The sequence below is a fragment of the Chiloscyllium punctatum genome, chromosome 1, assembly GCF_047496795.1.
Source record: "Chiloscyllium punctatum isolate Juve2018m chromosome 1, sChiPun1.3, whole genome shotgun sequence".
NCBI lineage: Eukaryota > Metazoa > Chordata > Chondrichthyes > Orectolobiformes > Hemiscylliidae > Chiloscyllium > Chiloscyllium punctatum.
In genome coordinates this window covers 157,610,154-157,631,626 of record NC_092739.1, presented here as the reverse complement: position 1 = coordinate 157,631,626, position 21,473 = coordinate 157,610,154, and the positions used below count along the sequence as shown (strand labels likewise).

At 44.9% G+C, this 21,473-nt stretch overlaps 1 protein-coding gene across 2 annotated transcripts in view; it reads right to left on the bottom strand.

The window, feature by feature from the left end:
* Positions 1–21,473, bottom strand: part of LOC140481344 (dedicator of cytokinesis protein 2-like) — a 1,260,160-nt gene that overhangs the window by 105,510 nt on the left and 1,133,177 nt on the right. For both annotated transcript variants that reach the window (XM_072577382.1, XM_072577391.1), the window contains exon 38: positions 21,189–21,302. In XM_072577382.1, coding sequence (XP_072433483.1) covers positions 21,189–21,302 — 114 coding nt within the window. The remainder of the gene's footprint in view (positions 1–21,188; positions 21,303–21,473) is intronic.

Genomic DNA, 21,473 nt, shown 5'->3' with positions numbered 1-21,473 from the left:
GCCCTTGGTCCAACTCCTTCATGCTGGCCAGATGCCCGAAATTAATCTGGTCCCATTTGCCAGCATTTGGCCCATATCCTTCAAAACCCTTTCCTTCTAATCCTGTCCTATTCATATACCCATCCAGATGCCTTTTAAATGTTGTAATTGTACCAGCCTCCATCACTTCCTCTGGTACCTCATTCCATATACACACCACCCTCTGCTGAAAATGTTGTCCCTTAGGTCCCTTTTAAATCTTTCCCCTCTCACCTTAAACCATCACAGGAGGCTCCCAAGCACTGAGGATGTCACCTAGACAGGGGATGAAACGTCTGCAACACAAATTCCCAGCTTGGCGAACAGAACCACAACAACAAGCACCCGAGCTACAAATCTTCTCACAAACTTTGAAAACCTATGCCCTCTAGTTCTGGACCCCACCACCCAAGGGAAAAGACTTTGTCTATTTATCCTATCCATGCCCCTCATAATTTTATAAACCTCTATAAGGTCACCCCTCAGCCTCCGACACTCCAGGGAAAACAGCCCCAGTCCATTCAGGCTATCCCTGTAGCTCAAATCCTCCAACCCTGGCAACATCCTTGTAAATCTTTTCTGAATTCCTCTAAGTTTCACAACATCCCTTCAATAGGAGGGAGACCAGAATTGCACGCGGTATTTCAAATGTGGCTTAACCAAAGTCCTTACAGCTGCAACATGCCCTCCCAACTTCTATACTCAGTGCTCTGACCAATAAAGGCAAGCTTATCAAATATTTTCTTCACTATCCTGTCTGTCAACGACTCTACTTTCAAGGAACTATGAACCTGCAATCCAAGGTCTCTTTGTTCAACAACACTCCCCAGGACTTTACCATTAAGTGCATCAGTCCTGCCCTGATTTGTCTTTCCAAATGCAGGAGGGAAGCGAGGGCTGCTGGGAAGGGTAAACTTTCCCACTGATAAAAAGGACTTACCACGGAAGTTGGGCCTCCTTTTTTTACAAAGCGGTGAGGACAGAGGCTGGAGAGGAGCGAAGGCTGCCAGGAAAGATAAGTGCTTGATTTTTTTTAAAGTCGGTGAGGAATGGTTGCCAGGTGTTTCAGGGTTTAGAACATTTAAAAAGAACAGGGAGGGGGGAAGAAGAGGGAGTGTAGCATTACTAATCAGAGAGTGCGTCACAGCTACAAAAATGAAAGTTGTCGAGGAAGGTTTGTCTACTGAGTCAGTATGGGTGGAAGTTAGGAACAGCAAGGGAGCAGCCACCTCATTGGGGGTTTTCTATAGACCCCCTAATAGCAGTAGAGAGATTGAAGAACTCAAAGGCTGGCAGATTATGGAAAAATGCAGATACAGCAGGGTTGTTGTTATGGATGACTTCAACTTTCCCAATATTGACTGGAACCTCCTTAGTGCAGATGGTTTGGTTGGAGCCATTTTTGTCAGGTGTTTTCAGAAGAGGGGAGGGGACAACGAGGCAGGACAGATGTCAGGTCTCGCTGTGGGAGGACACTTTGGTGACAGTGACCACAACTGCCTCACAATCACTGTAGCCATGGAGAGGCAAAGGAGCAGTTGCCATTCAAGATATTTAATTGGGGAAAAGAAAATTATGATGCTATCAGACAGGAATTGGCAAGTACAGATTGGGAGCAATTGTTCCACAGAAAGGGCACAGCAGACATATGGAGACTGTTTAAGGAGCAGTTGTTGCGAGTGATGCACAAACTTGTGCCTCTGAGACAGGGTAAGAAGGGGTAAGATTAAGGAGCCTTGGATTATAAGAGCAGAGGAGCTTCTTTTCAAAAGGAAGAAGATAGTTTACATAAGATGAGGAAGCATAGGTCTAGCACAGCTTTAGAGGATTACATGCTTGCAAGAAAGGAGCTCAGAAATGGACTGAGGAGAGCCAGGAGGGGGCACAAAAAAGACTTGGCATGAAGGATTAAGGAGAACCCAAAGGCATTTTACTCATATATAAGGAATAAGAGAATGATCAGGGAGAAGGTAGGGCCGGTCAGGGATAGCATCGGGAACTTGTGCGTGGAGTCTGAGCAGATAGGGGAAGCCCTAAATGAGTTTTTTGCTTCGGGTTTCACTAAGGAAAGGGATCTTGTTGTGAATGAGAACTTTGAGGAGCTGGGATACAGACTTGAACAGATCAAGATTGAGGAAGTTGATGTGCTGGAAATTTTGGCGAACATTAAGATTGATAAGTCTCCAGGGCCAGACCAGATTTATCCCAGGCTGTTTCGGGAAGCGAGAAAGGAGGTTGCTAAGCCACTGGCAAAGATTTTTGCTTCCTCACTCTTCACGGGAGTCATACTGGAGGATTGGAGGGAGCTGAATGTTGTTCTTCTTTTCAAGAAGGGGAATAGGGAAATTTCTGGCAATTACAGACCAGTCAGTCTTATGTCTGTGGTCAGCAAGGTTTTTGGAAAGAATTCTGAGGGATAGGATTTATGACTATTTGGAAAAGCATAGTGTGATTAAAAGCAGTCAGCATGGCTTTGTGAGGGGCAGGTCATGCCTCTTAAATCTTATCGAGTCCTTTGAGGAGGTGATGAGACAGGTTGACGAAGGTCAGTCAATGGATGTGATGCATATGGACTTCAGCAAGGCATTTGATAGGGTTCTCCATGGTAAGCTCATTCATAAAGTCAGGAAGTATGGGATACAGGGAGATTTGGCTATCTGGATTCAGAATTGGTTGGCTGACAGAAGGCAGAGAGTAGTTGTAGATGGAAGGTATTCTGCCTGGAGGTTCGTGTTGAGTGGTGTCCTGCAGGGATCTGTTCTTGGGTCTCTGCTCTTTGTAGTTTTTATAAATGACTTGGATGATGAGGTTGAGGGGTAGGTTTGTAAATTTGCTGATGACATTAAGGTTGGAGGTGCCATTGATAGTATCGAGAGCTGTTGTAGGCTGCAGCGTGACATAGACAGGATGCAGAGCTGGGCTGAGAAATGGCAGATGGAGTTCAACCTGGATAAATGTGAAGTGATGCATTTTGGAAGGTCAAACTTGAATGCTGAATATAGGATTAAAGACAGGATTTTTGTCAGTGTGGAGGAACAGAGGGATCTTGGTGGTCAAGTGCATTGATCCCTCAAAGTTGCTGCCCAAGTGGATAGGGTTGTTAAGAATGCATATGGTGTTTTGGCTTTCATTAACAGGGGGATCAAGTTTAAGAGCTACGAGGTTTTGCTGCAGCTCTACAAGTCCCACACTTGGAATACTGTGTCCAGTTCTGGTCACCCTATTATAGGAAAGATACAGAAGCTTTAGAGAGGGTGCAAAGAAGGTTTACCAGGATGCTGCCTGGACTGGAAGGCTTGTCTTATGAAGAGAGGTTGACTAAGCTCAGACTTTTCTCTCTGGAGAGAGGTGACCTGATTGAGGTATACAAGGTAATGAGAGGCATGGATAGAGTCAATAGCCAGAGATTTCTCCCCAGGGCAGGAATGACTGGGCCAAGGGGTCATAGTTTTAAAGTGTTAGAAGGACAGTATAGAGGAGATGTCAGAGGAAGGTTCTTTACGCAGAGAGTTGTGAATGCATGGAATGTGTTGCCAGTGGTGGTGGTGGAAACAGAGTCATTGGGGACATTTAAGTGACTGCTGGACATGCACATGGATAGCAGTGAATTGAGGGGAGCGTAGGTAAGGTTATTTTAATTTAGATTAGTATTAATCCTCGGCACAAAATTGTGGGCTGAAGGGCATGTTCTGTGCTGTACTTTTCTATGTTCTATTCCATATCACATTTATCTAAATTAAATCCCATCAGCCAATTGGCTCATCTGAGCAAGATCGTGTTGTAGGCTGAGGTAAACTTCTTTGCTGTCCAATACACCACCATCCTGCATTTACCATGGCTAATCCACCTAGTTTCTATCTTCCTGAACACTATGGGCAATTTTGCATGGCCAATCCATCTAACCCACACATGTGTGGACTGTGCAAAGAAACCAGAGCATCCGGATAAAACCCGCACAGAGAGAGGCAGAATTCACAAATACCACACAGACAATCACCTGAAGCTGGAATCGAACCCAGGACCTTGGCTCTGTGAGGCAGCAGTACTGAGCCACTGTGTCACTCCTTTTGTCTAGTTGTTGTTAAATGCTGTTACTCAGCCAATCACAGCTGCAGCTATCCAATCAGAGTATAAAAATAAATCAGATCCTAGTTTCCTAATGTTCAGTGCTCCTTGTTTGAGGGTCTCACCTTGCCCCATGCTTACTCATCCTCATCCTCCAGCTCTCTGTTATCTCTGTCATTTCTCCAACTCTGGCCAAGTGTGCTTCACTGCCCTGCAGCATCAGGTGCCATTGCTTCAGCTTTGTGGGAACTAAGCTCGGAAGCATTCTCCCCTGAGCCCGCAAAAAAACCCCTGCCTCCTGATTTTTCTCTATCCTCCTTTAAAATACTTCTTAAACCCAAATGATTGGAACGTTGCCAAGGGTTGTCCTCCTACCTCCGGGCCTGGCAATTTGCATTCAAGACCCCCCTCAGGACTTGTTGGCGTTGGAAGGGGCAAGGTGTTTCGTAATGTGAACAATTAGGTTGATTCTTCATATTTTGGTCATCAGTGCACCTCTGATGCATCTTGGGTTGTTCTGCTTTCTTTAAAGGCAGACCCTAATTTAGACTTAGAAGCCTATTGCGTTCAGGGCAGTCTCTGAGGGGGTCATTTTAAGGAATGCAGGCTCGGTCATGTGATGCTGGATATAAGCAGATGAAGTACAGGGTCAAGGTGGAATCCCGGGATTCTAATACTCTCCTTAGAAACAAACAAAACCTGCAGATGCTGCAGTCCAAGGTGGACAAGTATGAGGCTGGAAGAGCACATCAAGTCAGGCAACATCAGGAGGTGGAGAAGCCAACGTTTTGGGTATAATGCTGTCCATCTTCTCCCTGAGAGTGTTAGGCACCTGGCCTGACCCTGCTGAGATCCCAGTGACATGGCCGCAGGTGAACGAGGAGCGCCAATGGCAGGGTCTGTTCAGTAGCTGCCTTTCTGCAAGGACTAGGGGCCCATTTTCAATCTGTCAGCGGCTTGGGGGCGGGGAGAAGGAGACTAGAGGTTTCAGTCAGGATTGGGAATTTGAGGTTGGTTTCTAACCCATGGAATGGCTAAGGTCACATGTTGGATGGGAGAGTGTCTCAGAAATACAACTTAAAGGACATTGGGGGTACCTGTACATGAAACGCAGAAAGCTAACTCACATGTAGGGTGCAGAAAAGATTTACAAGGGTGTTGCCAGGACTGGAGGGTTTGAGCTATAGGGAGAGGCTGAAAATACTGGGGTTAATTTTCCCTGGGGCTGAGGGGCAACCTTATGGAGGTTTAATGAATCATGAGGGGCATGGATATCGGTGGGGGAGTCCTGAACTAGACAGCATAGGTGAGAGGAGAAACATTTAAAAGGGACCTAAGGGACCACTTTTTCACAGAGAGGGTGGTGTGTGTATGGAATGAGCTGCCAGAGGAAGTGGTGGCAGCTGGTAAAAGGCATCTGGATGGATATGTGAATAGGTAGGGTTTAGAAGGATAAGGGTCAAGAGTGTGGTGCTGGAAAAGCACAGCATGTGAGGCAGCATCTGAGGAGCAGGAAAATCGACATTTCAGGCAAAAGTCCTTCATCAGGAATGAGCTGATATTAGATCAATTGAAGGATATGGGCCAAATGCTAGCAAATGGGAGTAGATTAATTTAGGATACCTGGTTGGCATGGATGGGTTGGACGGAAGGGTCTGTTTCCATGCTGTATATCTCTCTGACTCGACAGCAGGTAATCAGGACGGCTAATGAAATAGTTACCAACCAGGAGAGGCAATGGCCCTCGTGGTATTAATGCTGGACTGTTCATCCAACTATTCTGGGGAGCTGGGTTTGAATCCTCACATGGCAGATGGTGAAGTTTACATTCAACAAAAATCTGGAAATAAGAGTCTCATTAAGACCATGAATCCATTGTCAATTGTTGGGAGAAACCCATCTGGTCCACTGACATCATTCAGGGAAGGAAACTGCCCTCCCTCACTGGCTGGGACTCTGTGTGACTCCAGACCCACAGCAATGTCGTTGACTCTCAACTGCACTCTGGGTAATAAATACTGGCCTAGCCACTGATGCTGTCTTGCTGTGAATGATTTTTTTATATTTCAAGAGAGTTGAAGTATAAGAGTCGGGAAGTCTTGCTGTAACTGTACAAGGTGCGCGTGAGATTCTGGAGTACTGTAAGCAGTTTTGCTCCCCTTATTTAAGGAAAAATCTTATTTCATTGGAGGCAGTTCAGAGAAGGTTCACTAGGATGATCCCCTGTCTGGAGGTATCGTTTTATGAGTGATGGTTGAAAACGTTGGGACTCTACTCACTAGAGTTTTGAAGAATGAGAGGTGATCGCATTGAAACATATGGGATTCTTCAGAGGATTGACAGGGTCAATGTTGCGAGGGTGTTTCCCTTCATGGGAGAGTCTTGGACCAGAGGACATCATCTCAGAATTAAGGCGTGCCAAATTTAAGACTGAGATAAGGAGAAATTTCTTCTCTCAGAGGGTTGTGAGTCTTTGGAACTCCATGCCACCGAGAGCTGGATGGGGAGTGTCCTTGTGTATGTTTAAGGCTGAGAGAGATAGATACTTGATCAGTCAGGGAAGGCAGAAAAGTGGATGTGAGGTATGTCTGCTGCAAAATACAATTAGAATAGTTCATGGTTGGCTTGACTGGCACACATCGGATGGGCTGAAGGGCCGTTTTCTGTGCTGTAGAACTCCATTACTCTCAGTGAGCAGCACAGAAGCAGCCACACTTCACTTTTCTTTCTGCGTGGCTTTCAATTTCTTCCCTTTTGTAGAATATTCAATTTATTTGGAAGTTGTGACTGAATCTGCTTTCAAGCTGTGCATTCCACATCACAATAACTCACAATGGAAAAGGTTTTTTTTTCTCTTGTTCCCCCAATTGCCTTTCGCTGGGTGCTATCAATCTGTGTCCTCTGGTTTTCATCCCTCCTGTCACTGGAAATTGTTTCTCATTTTGCGCTTTATGAAAAGCTATTCAAAATCTTGAACACCATTAGATCCCCATTTAACCTTCGCTGCTCTGAGGAGTACAATCACAGCTTCTCCACAGTACTGGGGATCCTTCACTCTGCAATCATTCACCCTCAACTCTGCACCTTCACCAAGGTCATCCACATGACAAGTGTGATGCCCAGAATCTGACACAATACTCGAACAAGGCAAATGGTCAAACAAAGCACCAGGTGACTCCATGTTGGCATTGCACAATTACTGGGCAATTGTTATCTTCAATTACTACGAACCCTACCATGTGCCCTTCAGATTCAATGGTGTTATCATCACTGAATTCCACACCATCAAAATCTTGGGGTTACTATTAATCAGAAACTCAATGCACCAATCAACCCCACAGTCCCATGGCTGAACATTTCAAATCCCCCTCCCACTCTGCTGAGGACACGCAGGTTCTGGGCCTCTGCCATCGCCACTCCTTTAACACTCAATGCCTGGAGGAAGAACGCCTCATCTTCCACCTCGGGACCCTACAACCTCACGGCATCAATGTGGACTTCACCGGTTTCCTCATTTCCCTTCCCTACCTTACCCCAGTTCCAACCTTCCAGCTCAGCACCTGCCTCATGACCCGTCCTACCTGCCAATCTCCCTTCCCACCAACCCGCTCCACCCTCCCCACTGACCTATCACCTTCACTCCCATTTCCATCCACCTATCACACTCTCAGCTACCTTTCCCCCAGCCTCATCCCCCTCCCATTTATTTCTCTATCTCCGAGGCTCCCAACCTCATACCTGATGAAGGGCTTTTGCCCGAAACATCGATTTTCCTGCTCCTCAGATGCTGCCTGACCTGCTGTGCTTTTCAAGCACCGCTCTAATCTCGACCCTACATATGAATACAACGGCGATGCTTCCATTTCCCCATACTATATAGTGAATAGGTCACCTCCTGCCTCCCTGAAGCCAGTCCAAAATGCACAAGACCAGGAGTGTAGCTGTATACTTCCCACTTGTCTGGATATGTACAGCTCCAAAAACACACAAGGAAAGTGGTAGAGTCATAGAGATGTACAGCATAGAAACAGACCCTTTGGTCCAACTCGTCCATGCAGACCAGATATCCCAACCCAATCTAGTCTCACCTACCAGCACCCGGCCCATATCCCTCCAAACCCTTCCTATTCATATACCCATCCAGATGCCTTTTAAATGTTGCAATTGTACCAGCCTCCACCACTTCCTCTGGCAGCTCATTCCATACACTTACCACCCTCTGTGTGAAAACGTTGCCCCGTATGTCTCTTTTATATCTTTCCCCTCTTACCCTAAACACATGCCCTCTAGTTCTGGAATCCCTGACCCCAGGGAAAAGACTTTGCCTGTTTACCCTATCCATGCCCCTCATAATTTTGTAAACCTCTATAAGGTCACCCCTCAGCCTCCAGGGAAAACAGCCCCAGCCTATTCAACCTCTCCCTTTCGCTCAAATCCTCCAACCCTGGCAACGTCCTTGTCAACCTTTTCTGAACCCTTTCAAGTTTAACATCTTTCCGATAGGAAGGAGACCAGAATTGCACGCAATATTCCAACAGTGGCCTAACCAATGTCCTGTATAGCCTCAACATGACCTCCCAACTCCTGTACTCAATACTCTGACCAATAAAGGAAATCATACCAAATGCCTTCATTACTATCCTATCTCTCTGTGACTCCACTTTTAAGGAGTTATGAACCTGCACTCCAAGGTCTCTTTGTTCACCAACCCTCCCTAGGACCTTACCATTAAGTGTATAAGTACTGCTAAGATTTGCTTTTCCAAAATGCAGCACCTCATATTTATCTAAATTAAACTCCTTCTCTGTAGCTGTAACACCAGATTCTGCATTCCGTTCTATTACCCTGATGTACTTATAAAAGATAAGTACATGGATCACATGCTAATCAAAACTTTTCACTGTATCTGCATACAAGTGACAATAATAAATCAAACACACCATTCTGATTTGGGAATGCTGTGCATCATTGCTCCTTCACAGTCTATACAATACCCACAGTGTTGAAAGAGGCCATTTGGCCCAATGCGTCCACACCAATCCTCTGCAGGGCATCGCACCTAGATCTATCTCCATAGCCCTGGATTTCCCATGGCTCACACAGCTAACCTACGTATCCCTGAACATTATGGGCAATTGAGCATGGCCAATCCACCTAACCTGCACCGTGGGAGGAAAGACTGTGGTGCTGGAAGAGCACAGCCAATCAGGCAGCATCCAAGGAGTAGCAGCATTGTCGTTTCAAGCATAAGCTCTCCATCAGGAATGAGGCTTGTTGGCCAAGGGGGCTGGGAGATAAATGGGAGCGGGTGAGGCTGGGGGGAAAGGTGGCTGGGAATTCAATAGGTAGAAGAATGTGGTTGTGAAAGTGATAGGTCGAAGGGATGGTGGAGCGGATAGGTGTGAATGGAGGTGGACAGGTAGGACCTTTCAAGAGGGCGGTGCCAAGATGGAAGGTTGGGACTGCAATAAGGTGGGGGGGGAGAGGTAATGGGGAAAACTGGTAAAATCCACATTGATCCCAGGTGGCTGAAGGGACCCAAGGCAGAAGATGAAGCGTTCTTCCTCCAGGCTTTGGGTGGTTAGGGTTTTGTGATAGAGGAGGCCCAGGACCTGCATGCCTTTGCGGAGTGGGAGGATGAGTTAAAGTGTTCAGTCACAGGGCAGTGGGGTTGTTTAGTTTGGGTGTCCTAGACATGTTCTCTGAAATGATCCGCAACTTAGCATCCTGTCTCCCCAGTATAGAGGAGACCCCATCGGGTACAACGGATACAGTAGATGATGTATATGAAAGTACAGGTAAATCTCTGTCAGATGCAAAAGGATCCTATAGGGCCTTGGACAGAGATGGGGGGGGAGGTATGGGCGCAAGTTTTGCACTTCTTGTGGTGGCAGGGGAAGGTGCTGGGAGGAAATGGTTGGTAGGTGGGGGTGTGGACCTGATAAGGTAGTCGTGGAGGGAATACTCTCTCCGAAACGCAGATAGGGATAGGGAGGCAAATATATCTCTGGAGGTGGGGTCTGTTTGTAGGTTGTGGAAATGACAGACCATGACCCAAACTAAACAACCCCTCCGCCCTCTGGCTCACCCTCCCACTCCACCAAAGACATGCAGGTCCTGGGCCTCCTCCATCACCAAACCCTCACCACCTGATGCCTGGAGGAAGAACACCTCATCTTCCGCCTTGAGACCCTCCAACCACACTGGGCCGATGTGGATTTCACCAGTTTCCCCATTTCCCCTCCCCAATCTTATCCCAGTCCTAAACTTCCAACTTGGCGCTGCCCTCTTGAATGGTCTTACCTGTTCAACTTCCTTTCCACCTATCCGCTCCACCCTCGTCTCCACCTCCCTATTGCATTCCCAGCTACCTTCCCCCAGCCCACCCTTTCTCCAATTTATCATTCAGTCCCCTTAAGCCAGCAGCCTCGTTCCTAATGAAGAGCTTATGCTCGAAACGTCGACTCTCCTGCTCCTCGGATGCTGCCTGACCGGCTGTGCTTTTCCAGCACCACACTCTTTAACTCTGATCTCCAGCATCTGCAGTCCTCACTTTCTCCCACTGTGGGAGGAGACCCACGCAGACATGGGGAGAACGTGCAAAGCCTACACAGTCAGTTGCCCAAAGGTGGGATTGAATTTGGGTCCTTGATGCTATGAGGCAGTAGTGCGAACCACTAAGCCACCATGCTGTTACCGGGTCAAAATCCTGGAAGGTCATCCCTAACAGTACTCGGGGTATCCCTGCTCTATATGATTGGTAGCAGTTCAAGAAAGCAGCTTACCACCATGTTCTCAGGGTGCATTTGACATGAACAATTAATGCTGGTCTTACCAGCAATGTTCATGTGTTTGAATGAATAAAGATGCTGAGGCATAATCAGAGCGTTATAAAGATCTAGTATAACTTATTTTTTCACTCATTACACTTGTTATTGGCCTCATCAACTTGCCCCTCCAGCTATGGGAAGTAGTTACATTGGCAAAGCCACTGGACGAGTGAGTTAGAGGCCCAAGCTATTATTGTGAGGGAGCTTCAAATTCCAACATTGCAGATGGTAAAGTTTCTGTTCAACACCGAAAAGAATCCTGGAACTTAAAGCTAACCTGGTGGCAGCCATATAATCAATGTCAATTGTAAAAACTCACCCAGCTGCTCACATTAAACAGTAAATGCTGGCCTTGAATGAATAAAAAGATTTGTGTACCTTACTTCTTTCTATTTTCAACACCATTTAAAATTGTACCATAGAGATTATATTTCCACTCCTTCCTATCACAATACATCATTTCACATTTCTCATCATTAATCTTTTGAATATCTTCTCACACATTACCCACTCCACACTCAGTCCTCATCACTCAAAGATGCCCTATCTGCATATCATCATGCTTATGAAGTTGGCCCCATTTCTTGTTTTTTTCACATTGTCTCATCTGGGTGAAACTAGAACTAGGGGGCACAGCCTCAAAATAAGGGGGAGCAGATTTAGGACTGAGTTGAGGAGGAACGTCTTCACCCAGAGGGTTATGAATCTGTGGAATTCCCTGCCCAGTGAAGCAGTTGAGGCTACCTCATTGAATGTTTTTAAGGCAAAGATAGATAGATTTTTGAACTGTAAAGGAATTAAGGGTTATGGTGAGCAGGCAGGTAATTGGAACGTAGTCCATGAAAAGATCAACCATAATCTTATTTAATGGCAGAGCAGGCTCAAGGAGCCAGATTGCATGGTCCTCCACAGTTGAGTAGAAGAACCCCTACAGTATGGAAACATGCCATTTGGCTCAACAAGTCCACACCGACCCATTCCCCTACCCTATTGTGCTGCATTTCCCTTGAAGGATGTACCAATTTGGCATAGTCAACTCACCTAACCTGCAAGTCTTTAGACTATGAGAGGAAACCCGCACAGAAACAGGGAGAATGTGCAAACTCTATACAGGCAGCCACCCGAGGCTGGACTTGAACCCATGTCCTCAGTAGCTGTGAGATAGTATTGCTAACCACTGAGCCACCACACCACCCATCAGGGGCGGTATCCATGTTTTTATTTTCTACAGGCAGTCAGTGTCCCTAGCCCTCAATGACAACAAGTGTACAAGTGTAACAACCCTTCAAAAGTTGAGAAATGCCTTGAGATGTGTGATGGTCATTAAAAGCACTATGGAAATGCAAGCCTTCTTTTGTGTACAAAGTCTAAATCAGCAGCATGTGGGAATTCAATAAAGTCAAATATAATTACCCTGAAAAACACACACATCTTTAATCTTAAAAGAAGTCACACCACTCTAATAATTAATTAGCAAACACAGACTTCTAACAAGTTTATAAATATTTAATTTCATTGCTTGTCATGCTTTGTTAAATTGTAATAAACAGCTTATAAAAGATAGAAGAAGGGGCTGCTCTGACATTGTATCACAGCTGTAAAGGCTTTTCCTCCATGCCAAGACCAGTTCATTCCTACTGAAGTTACTTTTGTCAGGTTAGAAGAACTGCCAGTAAACTCTCAGCTGATTCGTCAGGGAGCTGGTTGGGAGAGCTCATCAGAACATGGGAATTAGGAGCAGGAGTTGGCAATTCAGCCCACTCCACCATTTATCACGAACGTGGCTGATCTTATCCTGATGTCAACTCCACATTCCTGCCTGCTCCCCATAATCCTTTATCCTGCTTTTCATATCTATTTTTTTTGTAAGCTGTTGATTGATTCTGCATGGACTGCACTCTGGAGGTTCGGCACCTATAACTGTAAAGGGAACGGTCTTCAGGATCTGGGCTGTAAATGTGTAAACGGGAGTGCTTGGGCTCAGGGGGAATCACACCTCAGTGTTTCTGGCTGCTGCATCTGAGCGCAGGGGAATCTCCATTCAAACCTACAAATTTTTTTTTGTCTGTACTAGGAGAAGGCTGCTCGGCCCGACAGGCCTCATCTATTTCTGATGATGGAGTACAGTGCTGAGGACAGGGTGGCTAGCTCAGGTGGGTTGTTGATGGATTTATAATACCATGCAGCATTGGTTCAATTCCCATAACGGCTGAGGTTACCATGAAAGACTCTCCTTCTCAACCTCTTCCCATTGCCTGAGGTGTAGTAGCCCTTAGGTTAAAGACGCCACCAATTTCTCTCGAATGAGAGAGTTGAAATATGGTAACCTTACCTTCATTAGAATCCAGTAAAGAAGGATCAAGAAATTTTTAAAATATGTAGACAATTGAGGAACATCAATGCAAGCTATAAAGGTTTCTACATGCTTGCAAAAATGACACATTTGGCTAAGCTGAATGAGGATCTATTATGGACAGGATCAGGAAATTTAAAATGTGGAATAGATAAATGGCAGAGAAGCTGAATAGTAACTTTGTGTGTGTTCATTTGAGAAAAATCACACAGAACTAGAGATCCAAAGGACTAGGGAGATTGACGAGCTGAAGGAAATGAATATTAGTTGGTTAAACTGATAGAAACAGGTTGAATTGAAAAATTAAAACAGGGTTGAAAGTTGATACATGACTGGGACCTGATAGTCTACATCACATCATTTTGGAGGAGATGTCGATATAAATAGTATTGGTGATCAGCTTCCAAAATTGTATCTATTTTGGAAGATTCCTTCAGTTTGGAAGCTGGTAAATGTCACCTAATTCTTTAAAAAGGGATTAAAAGTCAAAACAGGGAACTACAGACCTGATATAATTTCTTCCAGAGTCAGGAAAATGCAAGAATCAATGTTGAAAGAAGCAATGAATGGACACTTGGATTAAACTAATATGATGAGGTACAGTCAGCATGGATTTGTGAATGGGAAATTATGCTTGATGAGGCTGTTACTAACAAAATTGGTAAAGGGGAACAGATGGGCATTGTACATATCAATGATTTGGGTGCAGGGACCAAATGTAATATTTCCAAATTTGGAAATGATACAAAGCAAAGTTGGAATGTGTGTTGTGAGAAAGACGCAAAGTGCCTTCAGGAGCATTCGCACAGGTTTGGCAATGGACAAGGTCATGGCAGATGGAATACAATGTGACAAAAATGTTAAGCTGTCCACTTTGGTAAGACAAACAAATGTATTTCTTAAATGGTAAGAGGTTGGGAAGTGTAGGATGTACAAAGGGACCAAGGTATCCGTGTCTGTAAGTCACTGAAGGCTAACATGCAGGTGTAAGTGGGTTCTGCAGATGCTGGAAATCTGAGTCAAGATTAGGGTGGTGCTGGAAAAGCATAACAGATCAGGCAGCATCCGAGGAGCAGGAAAAATCGATGTTTCGGGCAAAAGCCCTTCATCAGGGATGAGGCCTCATTCGATTTTTCCTGCTCCTTGGATGCTGCCTGACCTGCTGTCCTTTTCCAGCACCACTCTAATCTTAACATGCAGGTGTAGCACGCTATTAGGAAGGCTAATGGAATGTTAGCATCTATCACAAGAGGATTTCAGTACAAAAGTAGTGATGTCTTGTTTTGATTATTTAGAAGCTTGGTTAGACCACACCTGAAGCAATATGTGCAATTTTAGTCTCCTTACTTCTGAAAAGATATTATTGGTATGTCTATGGGATGAGCTACCAGGGGAACTAGTGGAGGTATGTACAATTGCAAAATTTAAAAGGCAGCTGGATGGGTATATGAATAGGAAGGGTTTAGAGCGACATGGATCAAGTGCTGGCAAATGGGACTAGATTAGGTTAGGATATCTGGTTGGCATGGATGAGTTGGACCGAAGGGTCTGTTTCCATGCTGTATATCTCTATGACTCTATGACTCTGTGCTATGTGGGGAGTGCAATGAAGGGTAATTGGGATTGTTCCCATGTTGGTGAGACTGTCATACGAACAAAGGTTAGGAAACTGAGCCTGTAGAGTTTAGTTGGATGAGAAACTGAGCCTGTAGAGTTTAGTTGAATGAGAGGGGATTGCACTGAAAACTACACAATAGCAAAAGGAACAGACAGAATTAATACAGTTAAGATGTTTCGCCTCATTCTGGGGTCTGGAATGAGGAGGCCCAATTTTATATACTGTTTAGGGTCAAGGAGAGGAGATATTTTCAAAATTCTGAGGTTTGTGAATCTTTAGAATTCTCTACCCCAGAGGGCAGTTCAGTATTTGTGTATATTTGAAGGAGAGATGAATGGATTTCAGATTACCAATGGCAGAATTGCTTCTGGGGACACTGTATTTAAAACATCAGTGTTCGATGAGTTATGATAATTCTAAATGGCAGAATAACTTCAAAGGGGTGAATAGTCTACTCCTGTTCCTATGTTTGCAGAAACTAGAGTAGCTGGCATTGTTCTCCTCATTGTCAAAAGGTTAACTTACAGAGCAATTCAAAATCATGAAAGCATTTTGCTCATGTAAATGAGGAGAAACTGTTTCCACTAGAAATAGGGTCCATGCAATGGGAGAAAATGAATTTGAGTTTATGAGCCAAAGCACTAGAGATGAGGGAAATTATTTATGCAGCAAATAACTGTGATCAGGAGTGCACTGACTGGAAAAAGATTCATCAACAACTTTCAAATAAAAGAAAACTTTGCATTTATGTCATGCCTTTCACAACCTCAATGCAACTGAAAGGTTTTTCCCAATGAATTCTAATTTTGAAGCATCTTAATATTATCATGTGGGAAATAAGGTAGATAGTTTGTGAACAATTAGTCAACAAAGTAAGGTATAATTACAATGTTTAAAAGGCATCTGATGGGTACATGAATAGGAAGGGTTTAGAGCAATATAGACTAATGAGATTAGATTAATTTTGGATATCTGATCTGCATGGATGGGTTGGACCAAAGACTCTGTTTCAATGTTGTATGGTTCAATGACTCTATGGCTCCAAATAACAATATGACAATGGCTATGACCAATATTGAAAGATGGATAAAATTGACCAGAAAGATATTTTGACACAGGCTTGAAAAGGTAACAAATTGGAAGATAATGGGAAAAAGACAGGGGTGTAGAACTAATTGGATAAATTATTCAGGAAGCAGGGAGAGACATGGTGGCTCAATGGTTACCACTGCTGCCTCGCAAAACCAGAGTACCCAGGTTCAATTCCAGCCTCAGGTGACAGCCTGTGTGGAGCTTGTACATTCTCCCCGTGTCTGTGCGAGTTTTCTCCAGGTGCTCTGGCTTTCTCCCACGTTCCAAAGATGTATAGGTTAGGTGGAATGGCCATGCTAAATTACCCCCCATGGTGTTTAGGTGTGTGGACTAGGTGGATTAGCCATGGGAAATGCAGGGATAGGATAGGGGAGTGGGATGCTCTTTGGAAGGTCGGTGTGGACTTGTTTGGCCAAATGGCCTGATTCTATACTGTAGGGATTCTATGGAATAGAACATAGAACATAGAAAAGTACAGCACAGAACAGGCCCTTAGGCCCATGATGTTGTGTCGAGACTTAATCCTAATGTAAAATACAGTTACTTAACCTACGCACCCCTCAACTCACTGCTATCCATGTACATGTCAAACAGTCACTTAAATGTCCCCAATGACTTTGCTTCCACTACCACAGCTGGCAACGCATTCCATGCATTCACAACTCTCTGCGTAAAGAACCTACCTCTGATGTCCCCTTTATACCTTCCTCCTAATATCTTCAAACGATGACTTCTCGTACCAGTCAATCCACCCCTGGGGAAATGTCTCTGGCTATTGACTCTATCTATTCCTCTCATTATTTTGTACACCTCGAATAGGTCTCCTTCCTTGCTCCTTCTCTACAGAGAGAAAAGTCTGAGCTTATTCAACCTTTCTTCATAAGGCAAGCCCTCCAGTCCAGGCAGCATCCTGGTAAACCTTCTTTGCACCCTCTCCAAAGCCTCTATCTTTCCTATAGTCGGGTGACCAGAATTGGACACAATATTCCAAGTGTGGTCTCACCAGGGACTTGTACAGCTGCAGCAAAACCTCACGGCTCTTAAACTCCATACTCCTGTTAATGAAAGCCAAAAAAACCATATGTTTTCTTAACAACCCTATCCACTTGGGTGGCAGCTTTGAGGGATCTATGTACTTGTACACCCAGATCCCTCTGTTCCTCTACACTGCCAAGAATCCTGTCTTTAATCCTATATTCAGCACTCGAGTTCGACCTTCCAAAATGCATCACTTTACACTTATCCAGGTTGAACTCGGGCATCTGCCATTTCTCAGCCCAGCTCTGCATCCTGTCTATGTCGCGCTGCAGCTTGCAGTAGCCCTCAATACTATCGACGACACCTCCAACCTTTGTGTCATCTGCAAATTTACTAACCCACCCCTCAACCTCCTCATCCAAGTCATTTATAAAAACTATTATAAAAAACACTGAATGGCCTCCTGCTGCTATGTCTGTTTCTATGATTTGATAAGAAGCAGCAAATCCACAAAGACAAAGGCTGATCCTGGTATTTGATTTGCTCTGATTCCTCCTTTTGTGGAAAACTTTGAGGTAGATCGTTGCAGAACAGCCAGCAGTATTAGAGCACTGGACTCTATTGACAGAGTCCAGAATGTTTTGCGGGATTTCACCCTGTTTGAAAGGTTTGTTCATCTGGCTTGAAACTTCACCAAAATGCACAGAACATCACACCACAGCAAATTCAAGTATGTAATTGCATTTATATAACAACGTTCACATGCAGTAAAATACCCCAAAAGCTTTTCACTGGAGTATGATCAGACAATATATATGATTGAGCCACATAAAGATGTATCCTTGTATGTAAAGAAGATGGTTACCCCATTGGATGACAGTGGAGAAACACCAGAGTCGGCTAGTTTCATAATCTGTGTCAAGGAGTGCAAACTGGTTGGTAAGATTGTGGCAGGAGAGCTAACCTTTTGTCACAATCGTACAGGATGCTGTTTGCCACCAGGATGTCAATGGAGTTCATATGACACAATGGGTAGTGTCTCTGCTTCTACACTAGAAGGTTTGCTTCCAAGCTCCATCTAAGAATGAAGGCCAAGGAATGTAGGACCCAATACTCTGAGGAACTCCTGCAGCGAGGTGACTGACCTCCAACAGCCATGACCATCTTCCTTTGTGCCAGGTATGGCTCCAACCAGCGGAGAGTTTTCCCCCTGATACCCACTGATCCCCAGTCTTGCTCAGTCTGCTTACTGCCTCCTGCATCCAACCAGAGAGCCTAAGGAAAAGAAGTTTATCTCGGAATGATCAGAGGAATGAGACTTCAGTCATGGGGTTTCCTTGGACATGAGAAGACGATGAGAAGATTTGATAGAAGTTTTCAAAGTCAGGAGGAGACCAGACAGAGTGGATGGGGTGGAAGTGTTCCCACTCATAAATGGATCAAGAGCCAGACGGCACTGTTTTAAATTGTTTTACAAAGGAAGCAAATGCAAAGTGAGAGGAAACCTTTTCACACAGCAAGTATCTAAGTTATGGAATGCACTGTCTGGAAATATGGTTGGGGACACATTGAATTGAGGCATTGGATGATGACTTGAACAGAAATAAAATGCAGGGTTATGAGGAAAAAGCAGGAGATTTGAGATGGTTTGATTTGATTTATTATTGTCATGCATCGAGATACAGTGAAAGGTATTGTATTGTGTTCCAACCAGACAAATCATACCTTACATAAGTGCATCAGGGTAACAGAACAGAATGCAGAATATAGTGTTACAGCTACCGAGAAGCTGCAGAGAAAGATCAACTCTAATATATGAGAGATCCATTTATGAGTCTGATAACAACAGGCAAGAAGTTTTCTTAAATCTGTTGGTAAGTGTTTTCAAAATGCTGTATCTTCCAGCCTGATATGAGAGGCTGGAAGAGAGTGTCACCGGGGTGGGAGGGGTCTTTGATGAGGTTGGCTGTTTTCCATGAGGCAGTGGGAAATGTCAACAGAAGGAAGGTTTGTGTTTGTGATGGACTGAGCTGTGTTCACGAATCTGTAATTGATCTTGGGCAAAGCAGTTGCCATACCAAGCTGTGATGCTTCTGGATAGGAAGCTTTCTGTGGTGCATCAATAAAAATTTGATGAGAGTCATTGTGGACATGTGGAATTTCCTCAGCCTTTTTGTGAATTTTCTTGATTGTAGCATCGACCTGGATGGACCAGGACAGATTGTTGGTGATATCTACTCTCAGGAATGCGAAGCTTCTGACTACCTCCATCTCATGGAGGGAGTGGTCATTTCAGACCGCTGATAGGGGAGGGGAGGGAAATATATCCCTGGTGGTGGGGTCCGTTTGGAGGTGGCGGAAATGACGGCGGATGATACGCTGTATATGGAGGTTGGTGGGATGGTAGGTGAGGACCAGTGGGGTTCTGTCCTGGTGGCGGTTGGAGGGTCAGGGCTCAAGGGCAGAGGAGCGGGAAGTGGAGGAGATGCGGTGGAGGGCATCGTCGATCACATCTGGGGGGAAATTGCGATCTTTGAAGAAGGAGGCCATCTGGGTTGTACGGTATTGGAACTGGTCCTCCTGGGACTCCCTCGTCAGGTCCACACCCCCCACCAACCCAACCTCCACTCCCGCACCTTCCCCTGCAACCGCAAGAAATGCAAAACTTGCGCCCACACCTCCCCCCTTACTTCCCTCCAAGGCCCCAAGGGATCCTTCCATATCCGCCACAAATTCATCAGCACCTCCACATACATCATTTATTGCATCCACTGCACCCGATGTGGCCTCCTCTATATTGGGGAGACAGGCCGCCTACTTGCGGAAGGTTTCAGAGAACACCTCTGGGACACCCGGACCAACCAACCCAACCACCCCGTGGCTCAACACTTCAACTCCCCCTCCCACTCCATCAAGGACATGCAGGTCCTTGGACTTCTCCATCAACAGACGGTTGGAGGAAGAGCACCTCATCTTCCGCCTAGGAACCCTCCAACCACAAGGGATGAACTCAGATTTCTCCAGTTTCCTCATTTCCCCTCCCCCCACCTTGTCTCAGTCAAATCCCTCGAACTCAGCACCGCCTTCGTAACCTGCAATCTTCTTCCTGACCTCTCTGCCCCCACCCCCACTCCGGCCTATCACCCTCACCTTGACCTCCTTCCACCTATCGCATTTCCAACGTCTCTCCCCCAAGTCCCTCCTCCCTACCTGCTGGACACACTTTCCTCATTCCTGAAGAATGGCTTATGTCCGAAAGGTCAATTCTCCTGCTCCTTGGATGCTGCCTGACCTGCTGTGCTTTTCCAGCAACACATTTTCAGCTCTGATCTCCAGCATCTGCAGTCCTCACTTTCTCCACAATGGGTTGAATGACCTCCTTCAATACTGAAATACGCCTGTGATTCTGTGAATTACCTTGTATCCTCTGTACTCACCAGTTTGAAACTTCCACAAAGTAAATATTTTGTTCCTGTCTTTCTGATTGAGCACATGCATCATGAACCTTTGTTTAGCTATGGATTTTCAGACTCCTACAAGGAGATATTGCAAGCCTAAATATAGCCATTTAATGGCTTGGACAAGGAGCTTTTACAGCAAGATCATTTTAATGCTATTTCCTTCAAGAAAAACCCTTATCTTACCTCTAGCCATTGCTCATTGCTGCATGATGCAATTATTTCTCAGTAACGTTTTATTTGACTTCTGAACATATGTTTCTACTTAATTCATGTCCAGAAGTCCTGGTTATGTTGTCTGTTATTTATAGGGGATAAATGCTGTTGTATACAGCAGGAACTGTGCACTGTTTTCTGCTAGTAACTCCTCTCAGGTTCAGAGTCAAATCAAAAAGGGCATTTTTAAAAATTACAGACCTGAGGAAGCCTGACCACATTGGCTTACTGTGAGTCAGAGCAGAGGAGGATTTTCTGGTGTTCAGGTACATATGTATTCCACAATCTACCCCACAAAAACAGATTATGTGCTGGTGTTTTTCTTGTTGTTTATCAGAACTTACTATGTGCAAACTTCCAACACTGCATTTCCAACACCACAAATGATGGCTGCCATTTATAAAAAAACTTCACCGGCTGAAGAACTCTTCCAGAGGACTTGAGGTTGTGGAAAGTGCTACAAAAATGCTAGTTTTTTTTTGTCTCTGAATCAGTGACTGACCAGAATTAGCACCAGGGACAAAGGGTTAAGGGTGGCCCTGAGAGTTAGCAGATCTTACCTTGCCCTTGTCAAAGTATTCAATGATTTTGTTGTACAAGTTCTCTTTCAGTTGCCGCTGTGTCTGAAAGCCCTGGAAATCCTGGATATGCAAGGCAAATTGATCATCGGTCCACTAGGTACAAAATCAAAAGAAGAAGAAACTGTTAAATACAGAGTCTTGAACACTGCTTCCATCTAGTTTATTGCTGAACAGGAAGGTCTGTCATATTCATCTCTCTATCCAAAGTCTCTCCACATTTTTACTGAAGATCCCTCCTCGATTGTTACGGGCACCTTCAGATTC